This window comes from Glandiceps talaboti, chromosome 8, assembly GCF_964340395.1.
Source record: "Glandiceps talaboti chromosome 8, keGlaTala1.1, whole genome shotgun sequence".
Lineage (NCBI taxonomy): Eukaryota > Metazoa > Hemichordata > Enteropneusta > Spengelidae > Glandiceps > Glandiceps talaboti.
This window is the reverse complement of record NC_135556.1, coordinates 10,232,186-10,246,584: the sequence shown is the minus strand read 5'-3', so window position 1 is coordinate 10,246,584 and position 14,399 is coordinate 10,232,186. Positions and strand designations below refer to the sequence as shown.

Genomic DNA, 14,399 nt, shown 5'->3' with positions numbered 1-14,399 from the left:
ACGATAGACCCATAAATTTCGTCACCTCGAAACCTGCTCTCGTAGAAATTGCAATGGCGGAGACTAATAAGCCTGTCGGTACGTATACCATTTTACATTACATCGAGTCTGAGTATTGACAACACACTGCAAGTAGTCGCAGTCTACTTGCCTCAAATATTACTGTAAACTTACGCGGTCTTTTAAAATGGCAGCACGCTATTGTAAGAATTCTCTTCCTAGCGTCGTGAAATAAAATCGCCACATTCGTCAAGTGTATTTGTATTGGTTGGTTCTAGACCCCATAAAAAATACCTTGGATGCTGGAATTGTTGAATAGCTAGAATATGTGTGGCCAATCTTAAATGAAGCAAGCGAGTATATACAGTATTCATTCAACGTCAACGTTCATAGATGATGGCCCTGGTTAAAATCAAGTTGTAAATAAAAATTAATACAGACAACATTTCTTACTTCACAGATTCTCCCGTCAATACTTTAATCAACAATTTTGACAAATTCAATGATTGGAAGAAAACTATAAAGGGGGCTTATGATGAAACAAAAAGTTGTTTCGACGATCTTGTTAAAGTATGTGCACCACAGACACAACCGAAATTGAAGAAAGCATTTCTAAATGAAAAGGATCGGTCGCTGCTAGAATTATTCATCCAGAAGCAAAACGTTCCAAAAATTTTGGTTATCGGTCACAACAATAGCGGGAAGACGTCGTTCATCAATGAGTTATTGGGTTACCGGGCACTACCGACCTCAGATATTTCGACAGCAAGCAGAACCGTGAAGCTTCAGCATAGCGAGACGCAATATGCCCAAATAGTTGACTCAAAGAGTAAAAAAATTAGATATTGTGAGCTTAGTCCTTCACAAACCGTTCCTAACGACTTTATTGTATTACCCGAAGAAGACGGCAAGGTGAAACACACTGAAAGGACATCAGTTGAGGTCGGTCTTGATCACCAGCTACTAAAAAGTGGACTGGTATTATGCGACGTCCCAAGCTTCGACAAGAGTAATATTCTAGACCTAGTAAACCACGAGAGTGTCCAAGGAGTGCTACCACTCGTTATGTACGTTATTGATGGAAACTATGGCGTCCGTTTATGGGTGAGTAGTACACTGGAACTAAACCATATTAAAAATAAAATAACCAAAGATATATTCTCTAAAATTTGCGTGATAACTTAGTTTGAATCTTCAACAAAGGCTCAGTTTTAAATCTGTGAAAACTGTACAAGTTGTAACTGGAGTATAATTTTTCGTTCAGACAACCATAATATTCACTGAAAAATTGTTAAAATACCAACAATTAGACATGTGTTAGTCAGTGGTTGATATTATCCATAAGCAGTACATAACGGGTTGAAATCGGGATCACTGTTAAGGGCGCTGATATTTGGATACGAAGCCAAACAATCAATTTGAGTTGATTTATCGTGACGGTGTATAGAGCTACACGAAATACATTTATTCATAGATGATGTAATGCTCTTCAGGGTGTACTATAGTAATTTCCACAGCTACACATTTTTAATGAAAAAAAAACGTTCCAGGAGCAGCTTTAAGCTTTAGCTGTCTGTCTGTCTGTCTTCATTTTATTCGAATCAAAGCAAATCAGACGAACAGGAATGTTGATATGTGTGAACCACCCTTCCATCATATAACAATAGCTAAGTACTGTTCTGCTCATGTTTACTTTACACAGGACCAGGATATGTTGTGTTCACTTTACAAATTATCACCTCAATTGAAGATATTCTACATCTGTTCTAAAGTTGATATTGACAGAGTGGCTGAAGAAATGGACCAGCCGTCAGAGGACGAAGAAGAAGATGACGAAGATGACATTACATTCTCCACCGATAAGATGAAACGAACATACAAAGCACTTGTTGCGTTTGGCTTCTTTAATGACAAAGAAGATATGCATTCTAATACATATTTTCATGGCGTGTCAGTCAGAGAAGTGGCTACTTCTAGAGAAAATGGTTCAAAATCAGGTCGTTATGCTGATGATTTTGACAGAATAAAGAGAGACTACAATCAGCTTGCTATGGAATTGTTGAAACGGCGTTCGTACCGCGTGGTCTTGCCTCTTTACAACGCCCAGGCTCGATGCTGCAAAGCCCTCTTGGTTCCCAGCCTACAAACGAGGGACGTCGTTGAGTCAAAATCTACACAGAACTTAGAGTTACTGAAATACCACGTTCAAGCAGCTCGTAGACTTGTGGACAGTTATACAGTCGATATAGAGGCAGCGATTAGTGCTGCCATTGCGGTGAGTATGCCACAAATCATCACGACAGCACGAGAGATGCAGTTCAGCCCTATTGAAGTTCGTACATTTGTCCATAAAGACGAAATGATGAGACAACTTGAAGACCAAGTTCGCAACATGGTCACCATGAAACTGACGCAGAAAATCAAAGAGAAATTAACAGAGGCAATTAACATAGATAACTTGGTTGCTGAAATTAGTCAGACACTGAATATCGTAGAACCGACTGGACTTCAACATATTTCGATACAACCACAGTTTGACGGAATACAGGATAAAATAAGATGGCAGATTAACAATCATATTGTTTCCAATCGCCTTAAGAACATTCTGAAGAAAGCGAGCCATCTACTTTCCGGTACTACAGTTGATGCAAAGTGGAGAGAAGACATCGCAAAAGAGGCGCTTCACAGAATAAAACCATCAGATATCAGAGAAATAGTTTGCAACGAATTGTATCAAAAAATTGACGAATTCCAGGAAGATGTGAAAACTTTCATTCAATGTGTCGATGACTTAGCTGTGATAAGTACGGTTGGATGTGATGCCACAAGAAGCACCCCACCGAAGTTAAGGTCCCTCTGTCTTCACCATTTTCGAACGGATGCCCTGATACACAGCATTCAGAATAGAGTAGTGAAACTGAACAAGACAAACGACCTTTTCGATGAAGGGGAAAGAACTCGAGTATTCTACCAAACAAAATGGCCGTTATCGGAGGGACCAGTCGGACTGCGAATTGGAAAACGAACACAGAATATGAGCAAGGATGTCGCTGTACTATTGGCCATAGGAAGGTATGAATAAGTTCATATATATTATTGTCGTTATGTAGCAATAAATATGTGGTCTGGTGACACTTCGATGCATTAATATGTGGTTTGGTGACACTCCGATGTATAGAGTATTTTCACATAGATGTGTGTCCAATATTTACTGTTTTACAACAATGAAAAGAAAGGTGTGATGTTTCGAAGTATCGGTTCTGAACAGAAACTTTGACAACAAATTTGAAATTACAAATGTACTTGTTTTTGTTGGGAACTCATACGAGGTCTCGTTTATGAATAAATAAATACAGATTTGCATATTTTATGAAAATGCGGCACAAAACTAGCACTCTTTTGGAAGATCATTCCACACGCACAAATTTCAATCTCATAAAACCAACAAGATAGTTCAACTGCATTTCATTGTCACCCACTGTGAAAAATTAATCATCTTATATTTCTCCACAAAAAAAGGTTCGATGGAAGTCCACCATCTGCAAGTGTATTGCCTGTCCTGGCGATGGCAGACGTCGAACTTGATAGGAATAAATGTGTTGCTACTGTGGTCCCACGAATGGACGGCGATCTGTGGTCAGAACTGCAATCAGGAGGCTTGGCGGAGAGTTTCACTATAAAGGAACGACTGCAAATAGCTTGTGATATTGCCACTACGTGTAAAACACTGTCGGCAACTGGTTTTCCTGTACAGGACTTACGCGTTACTAATATACTGGTAAGTGTATGTATATATATATATATATATATATATATATATATATATATATATATATATATATATATATAAATATATATATTCATCGTTGCTTATTAACAGATGGTGTATAGTTTCACGTTTGACATCATTGCTGGTGATGATGAAACGCGAAGAAGAAGACTTTGTTGAAATACCGTACACCATGTTTTATCGACGGTCGTATAACAAGAATATAATAATGTAGATACATGTAAGTGCTTACTTTGTGTAGTCAAATTGCTTCAGGTTGATATCAAAACAAAACATTTATTAAACCGAATGCCAGTTCTGCCTAAGGTTGAAAATGTTACGATAAAAAAAGACGTTCTCAATGTGTTTATTACAGATAAAGAAATCTACACAGCTTAGACAATGGAAAGGCGTAATAAACACGCTTAAACCACGTGACGACAAAATCTCTTACCCTGATCACAAGCCTCCGTTTCACATCGCCCCCGAAGACTACAGGGATGACAATAAGGGCTACCGAAACGACAACGATAGCAGCAACGTGTATGCTTTCGGGGTGTTGCTATGGCTACTGATTGCGGGAAAGTTCATCAGACCGTCGTATGCAGAATCTATAGAAAAGTTACGTGTAGCTGTTGTAAATGAGCATAGAGTTCCTGATACCACCGAGTCACTATGCAACACATTGGCTGACAGAAAGGAGAAGCAAATAATTATTCCCTTGATTGACAGTTGCTTGTCGTATGAAAAGTCACAGCGACCAACATGGGACAAAATCTGTGCTGACATCGCGCAGTGTATCAATATACCAATTCATCCCCAGTCCAGTTCCCCTCTTCCTTTAAAGGTGACTCGAGTATGAAGTGCATTGGACCAAATATGTGCTTATATCACGTGCATGCATGCAGTGTATCACAAGTTAATCGTCAATCAAGCCCCACTTCAATTCAAAGTGTCTTGAGTATAACCAGTGAAAGGCAATACGCATGCGCAGCTCGTTGCCGATGACGGATTATGAATTGTTTGAAGGTGAAATACATGACTGTAATCACAGACAAGTAAGAAGAGTGCTGAAATGAACCTAATAAGACTACTATCATAGTACCATCGCGTTGTTGTAAATAATATGATTAATTTTAAATCACTTCGGCCATGGTTACACAACAATGTGACAATTTTACTTTTTGCATTTTAGGATTTTTTTTATTAATTGCCCTAAGGTTGATATACAAGTTCTCGCCAAGTTTTAGAAAGCGAAAATAAAGTACGGTTGTATTCTTACTTACTCATTCTAAATATGCTATCCACTTCTTTAGAAAAGGGAGTATAGTTTGATTTTTCTTAGCAATGAAGTTTTCATACTGATAAACTATTTTGACATGATAGATAAATTCTCTTTCAACCAGTTTACACAAATAAATGTCCTTAACGCTTATTAGCTGAATAACAAGGTTGGTTTATGTTCCACTGGATCCGAGTGAATGGTGCACTATTTACTGGGTGGTGTACGTGACAATTTCGTCGACAATGGTATCACACATTGTTACAACGGTCCACAGTCTCAACGGCAGTATTATAACGTTTTTATGTGCTTTGCGAAATTCAGTTTCTTCAAATAGATTACTTATTTGGTTTTAACGGTGTTAACAAATATATATTACTGCAAGCTCTCATCTGTTGAGGTTACTGTATCAAAATGGAACTTAAACTATTGAAACACTATGCACAATTGAACGGTATATAAGTGAAAACCAAACTGGTCCACACCCGTTGACTTATTCACCAGTCTGATGTGCTGGATTGAGCGCATGACTCAACACTGGAATCGTGTGACAAAAGAATGAAATGCCAGATGTGAGAAAGTTGAAAACGAACCCGTCCTTGTTGAAATCAGGTTTACACTTTCTGTTATAGATCGCGTCCTTAACACCACGTTTAAACCAACGTTGGTGCTAGTCAAGTACTTTAATATTATCCCTTGCCAGTACGTGACCTGGGCACTGTTTGAAACTTCTGAATTTGTGGTACTTAGTCGCCAGTGTTCCGGTCCGCGAACCGGGCCTGTACATTTATCTGTGGAAATCCTTGCAGCTAAACCCTATCAGTCCTAATTTAGCACACCTATATGACACCAACGTTATAATTCATTATTTTTCTGTAAAGAGCACGAATACTTCTGGTGGTCAAGCATGGGTGGTAATGAGAAATGTAGACAATTTGAATTGTAATAAATCTTGTAGGCCATAAATAAAGTGGGGTAGGGTGGTGGTATATTTTTCTCTCGATGGTCGAACAAATCACATCATATGCGACAGAAAATGTTATGTTTTCAATCAGTAGGAAAGAGTGAGTGAGTGAGTGAGTGAGTGAGTGAGTGAGTGAGTGAGTGTGTGTGCACGCGTGTGTTTATGTACTTATGTACTTATGTATGTATGTATGTATGTATGTATGTATGTATGTGTGTATGTGTGTGTGTGTGTGTGTGCGTGCGTGCGTGCGTGCGTACGTACGTACGTACGCACGCACGCACGCACGCACGCACGGATGTATGTATGTATGTATGCATGCATGCATGCATGGATGGATGGATGGATGTGTGTGTGTGTATGTGTGTGTGCGTGCGTGCGTGCGTGCGTGCGTGCATGCATGTATGTATTGTGTTGTGTGGAGCAATGGTGTATACCCTGACTTCAAAATTGCCATTATAGCACCAGATAACACGTATTCATTATAATAATACATGTACGTACTTCATTGGTACATGTGTGTCTTGTCATGCATCTGTGTTCGGAGATCTTCAGTTCAGCAACCCACACACACGTTTGATGACCATAATGATAAATGAAACTTTGTCTACAACGTCAGTTGATTCACAGTGATCTCTACATGAGCAGGACGCCTATGCCTTTCTATGAAAAGGCCGTGTATTAGCTTGAATGCAAAATGAAGTTAAAAATGGTCGCACACAGTAATTTAATAGTTGGACAATAACAACAGTACAGTTGTGCTGTGTTATCAATGTACAGTTGTGATAGCATAGTTCTGCTACTCTGCATCGCTTAAATGGTCATAGGTCACGCACCTGTGCCACTATTTTAACCTAAATGTTAAAACACGTCTTATCTGTACCTTGAAATGAGTAACATATTTCAACATAGAATTCACTGGTTTATGTATATGTATTCCATATTGTGTGTATTTCCACATAACTGGTTGATGTATATGTATTTCCATATTGTATGTATCTCCAAATAACTGGATTGTGTATATGTATTTCCATATTGTGTGTTTCTCCACATAACATGTTTATGTATATGTATTTTCATATTGTATGTATCTCCACATAACTGGTTGTGTATGTGTATTTCCATATTGTGTGTATTTCCACATAACTGGTTGATGTATATGTATTTCCATATTGTATGTATCTCCACATAACTGGTTGTGTATGTGTATTTCCATATTGTGTGTATTTCCACATAACTGGTTTATGTATATGTATTTCCATTTTGTGTGTATCTCCACATAACTGGTTGATGTATATGTATTTCCATATTGTGTGTATTTCCACATAACTGGTTTATGTATGTGTGTTTCCATATTGTGTGTATTTCCACATAACTGGTTGATGTATATGTATTTCCATATTGTGTGTATCTCCACATAACTGGTTGATGTATATGTATTTCCATATTGTGTGTATTTCCACATAACTGGTTGATGTATATGTATTTCCATATTGTGTGTATCTCCACATAACTGGTTGATGTATATGTATTTCCATATTGTGTGTATTTCCACATAACTGGTTGATGTATATGTATTTCCATATTGTGTGTATCTCCACATAACTGGTTTATGTATGTGTATTTCCATATTGTGTGTATCTCCACATAACTGGTTGATGTATGTATATTTCCATATTGTGTGTATCTCCACATAACTGGTTTATGTATATGTATTTCCATATTGTGTGTATTTCCACATAACTGGTTGATGTATATGTATTTCCATATTGTGTGTATCTCCACATAACTGGTTTATGTATGTGTATTTCCATATTGTGTGTATCTCCACATAACTGGTTTATGTATATGTATTTCCATATTGTATGTATCTCCACATAACTGGTTGTGTATGTGTATTTCCATATTGTGTGTATTTCCACATAACTGGTTTATGTATGTGTGTTTCCATATTGTGTGTATTTCCACATAACTGGTTGATGTATATGTATTTCCATATTGTGTGTATCTCCACATAACTGGTTGATGTATATGTATTTCCATATTGTGTGTATTTCCACATAACTGGTTGATGTATATGTATTTCCATATTGTGTGTATCTCCACATAACTGGTTGATGTATATGTATTTCCATATTGTGTGTATTTCCACATAACTGGTTGATGTATATGTATTTCCATATTGTGTGTATCTCCACATAACTGGTTGATGTATGTATATTTCCATATTGTGTGTATCTCCACATAACTGGTTGATGTATGTATATTTCCATATTGTGTGTATCTCCACATAACTGGTTGATGTATATGTATTTCCATATTGTGCGTATCTCCACATAACTGGTTGATGTATGTATATTTCCATATTGTGTGTATCTCCACATAACTGGTTGATGTATATGTATTTCCATATTGTGCGTATCTCCACATAACTGGTTGATGTATATGTATTTCCATATTGTGTGTATCTCCACATAACTGGTTGATGTATATGTATTTCCATATTGTGTGTATCTCCACATAACTGGTTGATGTATGTGTATTTCCATATTGTGTGTATCTCCACATAACTGGTTGATGTATATGTATTTCCATATTGTGTGTATTTCCACATAACTGGTTGATGTATATGTATTTCCATATTGTGTGTATTTCCACATAACTGGTTGATGTATATGTATTTCCATATTGTGTGTATCTCCACATAACTGGTTGATGTATATGTATTTCCATATTGTGTGTATTTCCACATAACTGGTTGATGTATATGTATTTCCATATTGTGTGTATTTCCACATAACTGGTTGATGTATATGTATTTCCATATTGTGTGTATCTACACATAAATGGTTGATGTATATGTATTTCCATATTGTGTGTATCTCCACATAACAGGTTGATGTATGTGTATTTCCATATTGTGTGTATTTCCACATAACTTTTTTTATGTATTATGTATTCCATATTGTGTGTATCTCCACATAACTGGTTTATGTATGCGTATTCCATATTGTGTGTATCGCCACATAACTGGTTTATGCATGTGTATTTTCTCTACAACTTGGTGTCAACGGCAATTTTGAGTCCACCAAGTCAGGTGATTGAATCATTTATTCAATTTGTCTAACTGGTCTACTTCATATCTCATAGTTATATGCTGCGATTAAACATGTCTATCTTCAGATGAAATCAAAATAATGTCGAGAAATGTTCGGATCTAATATCCCATTAATGCAGAATATTTTGGTTGACACGATGATATCGGACACTTTGTGACTATGGAGGTCAGTGATAGGTGACATTTGACATAAATTCCACCAACCATGACTAGGATTTTGTCGAATCGAGAGAGAAAATCAATCAAAACAAACAAATAAACCAGTAACCAACCAACCAACCAACCAACCAACCAACCAAACAAACAAACAAACAAGCAAGCAAGCAAACAAACAAACAGACAATCAATGTTTTGTATTATATTGCGTTGTCATAGTGCATAGTGACGTCACAGTATGTGCGATAGTAGAAGGAAGTTCACTGGAAACCATAGACCATCCACGAGGGTCTATGTAGAAACATATAAATAATGACAATGAAATTATTTACAGGAGTTAAAAAGAAATGTGAGCATTGTAATAATTTTGGTTTATTGAAGAAGTTGTAATTTCATCACTACATGAAGACACATGATTTTGGTATTTGCATCGAAAACAAAATACTTCGTCACTTACAAGTCAACGTAGGTCCCTATAATCGTGTACATGATTTATTGCCGATAAAGTAAAGTACAATCGATTCCTGACATAGTCAAACTCTATAGAAGTCACTGCACTGCGCATGAGCCACAACCGTGACCTATTCTCAATAATTATTCTCTGTACGCTCTCTGCTGTGCGCAAACAGCGAAAACGCATTGTAATGACAGTAGCAAGTCCGTGTGTATCAGAACCCCCTTTTTGTCTCAGTTGCCTCGTATCAAAATGGCTACTGCTACCATATCAAGTTCTTGGAGTAGTGAAGGGATAAGACATAGATCAGCGGGAACCGAACCAAAGGGTGTTGTAACTAAAATCGTGTCACTAAAAGATGAATTTTCAGCATTTTCACGCGATTCCAAGACTATACAGCACATAACACAACAGACCCAGGGGAAATACCGGGAAATGAAACAAGCTCTCTCTGAGAAATTGCGCAAATCAATGAATGATTACAACGTTAGCTTCCTCAGCAGAGAACACGTGGAGAAAATTGACAAAGTTAAACATGGACCAAATCTAATCGTCATCGGACAAACTAATTCTGGAAAGAGTTCCTTAATAAACGAGTTACTTCAAGGTACGGTGCTTACAATGCGACAGATCCCGTGTACAGCACGGCTAGTCAAAGTTAGATATGGTAAACCACAGCGAGTAATGGTGGTCTCACAAACTGGGAAGGTCTTAGAAGAGAGAGCGCTGAAGAAAAAGGCAATTCCAAAAGATCTGGTTGAACTAACAGAAGAACAACGCCGTGATTCGAACGTAATCGGTAGCTACGTTTTGGCAGAAATTGACAACGAATTTCTAGCGAGTGGGATAGAAATAGTGGACTCTCCTGGATTGCAGGAAAACGAGAAACTGGATGAACTGGTACTGAACGAGTTGGTGAAAAGTGTGCCCTTTGTTGTTTATGTACTTGACGGCAAGAACCAGTTTACAGAACAGGTGAGATCGGTAGATTTGTATTTGTTTTTGATAACTGAATAATTACCAAAACAGTCTTTTTCTTTTTAAAAAAAATCTTGTTTTTTTTCAGAAAAAAACCCACCTAAAATGTATATCAATAACCGCTCGTTAACACAAATTATGTCGCTGACACACAACTTTCATTTTGTAATTGTTAGGATCGAAGTGATATCAGGAAGATACACAGTAAATCTAGCGCCATATTTTATGTTGTTACCAAAGTTGATCGTGACCAAGACGACCCAAACGACGAGATGTCCGTAGTAGCTGAAAAGAAGAACCGTGCTTACAACAGCTTGGTTCGGGAGGGTCTTCTACCAGATGATGTACCCATGGAAGAATGCGAGTACTTCCATGGCATCTCAAATTGGAAGGTTAAGGAATATCGCAGAAAGAAGCAGACGGGTCCTAATCCATTCGTCAATGATTTCTTGAGATTTCAGCGGTGTCTCTGTAACTTTGTATGTACGTCTTTGAATGCCATCATTCTAAGCGCGAGTAATATTCTTCTGACTTCACACACTGGTTGTTTGAACTTCTTCATCGACGCCGCAACGAAGGCAAAAGAAAGAGAAGATCGCACTGTTGAACAGGCTAGACTACTAAAGAGGTGTGCAGATATTGAAGACAAAGTGTTTACGGAGGCACAGGAAAAGCTGAATGGCGAGAGATCAGAGATGAAATCGTCCATTAAGAGTGTGATGAAAACTCAGGAACACAACATCATTTCACGAGTCAAAAAGTACAAGTTCAGAGATATACCAGCCGATCAAGTTGTCAAGAAGGGGGCCATGTATGAAAAATGTGTCACACAAATTGAAGAATTTGTCTTCGACTGCATTGGTGTCAACGTTGTTTCAAATCTTCGTAAACGGTTTGAAAAACAAGACAAAATCTTGACAAAACTGGCAAGAAGCATTGCACAGATAGGCAGGGATACTGGTGACCCACGAGTGGCAGCTGTATTGAAGAACTGCACTATGGCTTCATACAAAGCAGAAACTATAAAGTTTGTAAAAGATCAAAACACCTCTTTGCTGTCAAAAGTGAAAACCTGGTTGAAAAATGTCTTCGTCAACCCACTACGAGCCTTCCGTTCAGAAATTAAAATCGACGAGAAATGGAAGGCCACTGTCGCGGAGAAAGCCCTGGAGGGAATTGATATTAATAGTGTTACTGATCAGTTGATTGCTCAGGCTACAGACCATCTCGAACATTGTCGATGCCAGTTCACGAAAGCCACTGAGAACGTCGCAGCATTACTGAACTCTGTTCATGTATGCAACGAGGAAGACAAAACACAACTTCGTAAATTCGCCCCAGACGTAGCGTCCCTCGAACTCGCTATGTACACAATCATCGACAGAAGAGAATTTGGAATGCCCACCCTTGATGGAAAGAAGATTGGTGAAGGTGGTCAAGGAAGTGTATATGAATGTGGGAGAATGGGTACACCTGCCATTGAATGTGTGGTGAAAATTGTGAACATGAAACCTGGTGCTCATATCAACACAGACGTGGCCATGGAAGTACACTACACAAGGTAAGGAAATATTGGATGTAACAATCGTGAAATGCGCATTGACGAATTGCAAAGACGAATTGCTGTTTTGGTGTTTTCTCTCTCTCTCTCTCTCTCTCTCTCTCTCTCTCTCTCTCTCTCTCTCTCTCTCTCTCTCTCTCTCTCTCTCTCTCTCTCTCTCTCTCTCTCTCTCACACAAAGTGTTATTAATATTCCAAACTCCAGGTCCATTGAACATGAACGGATATTGCCACTCTTGGCTAGCATCAAAGTTGACGACACTCTATATCTGATTACTCAGCGGATGAAATGGGATTTGCAGAAAGCACTGCCCCATTGCAAACGACCGAGAGATAGACTGAGAATAGCACTTCAGATTTCTGAGGGACTTGAATACTTACACAGTCGAGGACTTGTCCATAGAGATATCAAGACACCAAATATTCTGGTAAGTCAATGCCACGGCACATTTAGCCTCATTTTGGCTTATCTCTTAAGGACTCGACCGAGACTGAAGGCCTTCTGATACAAATTGTCAAGATTTCATTTGGTGTTTCTATATCGTTGGAAATTTAAGTGCTGGATATAAAGAGAGAAGTTGGTCGAGGAGCATCTTCAGTTAGTCTACTCAACTGGTTCTCAACATCTAGATTTTGTATTTCCGGCCGCATTAAAGACAAACCTTTGGAATAGTGTCGGGTTGTAGTTTTGAATGCATCTTGCTTTGAACAGGGTCACTTACGTTCTCTAGATAATGTAGAATTTATTTAACTTGAAGTTAAGCAGGTTTTGATATATCAAGTCACCATACTTATTTTACATGAATGTAATTTGTTTCGTTTTGTCTTTTAGTTAGATGACCGAGGCCGTGTGAAAATAGCTGACATGGGCCTTTGTAAAGCAGAGGCGTTGATGAATGCCTCTATTGTGGGTTCACCCCTTCATATGCCACCCGAGCAAATGCTTGGCATGCGTTACGACAAATCCGTGGATGTGTATGCCTTCGGTATACTTCTATGGTTTATTTGTGACGGTACGGGACAATTACCGACAAAAATGGTAGCAGGTATGATGGTGTGTCCTCAATTGATGAGCGCGGTGGGTTGCCGTCCAGAGAAACTACCCCACTTTGACGAAAGAAGTTGGAAACTGATGGAAAGTTGTTGGACGGGAGATTGGTCCGAGCGACCGACTTTTACACAAATCACCGAAGAACTCCGATCAATATTGGGCCTCCGTAGTTCAAAAATGGGACAAAAGAACTAGTGGGTCAAACAGTACACCCAAAAATGAATATCCAGAAGATAATTTCCAACATTTTGTGTGTGGTTTCCCAACCAAAGTGAAATAACTGAAATTACCTGAGACTCTGAGGTACATTTTTCATTCAAATATGTATTTTTGTTCCAAAATTGAAAGAAAATATATAATATGATCACGATTTAAGAAACACAGTCCGAACCTCTATACTTTCCAAAACTTGCAGTAGTAACATGTTTTCTGGCCATTTAGTAGTGGGGTCGCCACTAGGCCATGTGATTCGCGAGAACATTTACCAGGAAATGACATAATGAGAACGTTGAGAATGTAATAATGACACAAATCCTGCCAAATTACCAGAATTAAAAAAAAAACTCTCTTGAACGGCAAAAGTTAAAATTTAGACCAAACATTCACACGTCTTCGATTATATCCTTGGAGCATGTCAGTTCACTGACAGCTAAATGATTATCGAGGAGCTCGAGAGAACTGTAAGAGCTGATAAATTTGTCTGAGGATTTCCACTAGGCCATATACGTCATAAAAGCTTAAGAGTTCAAGAGGTCAACACAGACAGGTGAACTTGTTGTAAGTACCAGGCAGCATTTTACAATGGCATGATCTCATCGATCGATCAAATCGGCGTCAATAGGGTCGACAAAAGTTGTATGTTGCCACATCAGTGATTGGGATTGTATGGCAATTTTGCACAGGACATTCGAGATGAGAAGTTGAACTTTGACGTCGTTTATAATTCATTGCAAGTGAGACGGCCGCTGTATTTTGTCACTTGAATATCAGTTATTTACAACGGTACACTAAGTCTTCAAGTATTTACGACGTCACCAGACATTCTTTCATCAAAACATTTATTAGGA

At 38.3% G+C, this 14,399-nt stretch overlaps 2 protein-coding genes across 2 annotated transcripts; both read left to right on the top strand.

The window, feature by feature from the left end:
- The first annotated feature begins 33 nt into the window (after window positions 1-33).
- Window positions 34-5,240, top strand: LOC144439165 (dual serine/threonine and tyrosine protein kinase-like). Its single transcript, XM_078128435.1, has 5 exons — window positions 34-78; window positions 461-1,104; window positions 1,703-3,072; window positions 3,520-3,778; window positions 4,146-5,240. Exons 1-5 carry the CDS (start codon window positions 54-56, stop codon window positions 4,629-4,631), a joined length of 2,784 nt encoding a protein of 927 aa, XP_077984561.1. The 5' UTR covers window positions 34-53; the 3' UTR covers window positions 4,632-5,240.
- A 4,755-nt stretch (window positions 5,241-9,995) lies between these two features.
- LOC144439164 (dual serine/threonine and tyrosine protein kinase-like) lies at window positions 9,996-14,399 on the top strand. Its single transcript, XM_078128434.1, has 4 exons — window positions 9,996-10,718; window positions 10,898-12,282; window positions 12,487-12,709; window positions 13,114-14,399. The coding sequence occupies exons 1-4, from the start codon at window positions 9,996-9,998 to the stop codon at window positions 13,525-13,527; spliced, it is 2,745 nt and encodes a 914-aa protein (XP_077984560.1). The 3' UTR covers window positions 13,528-14,399.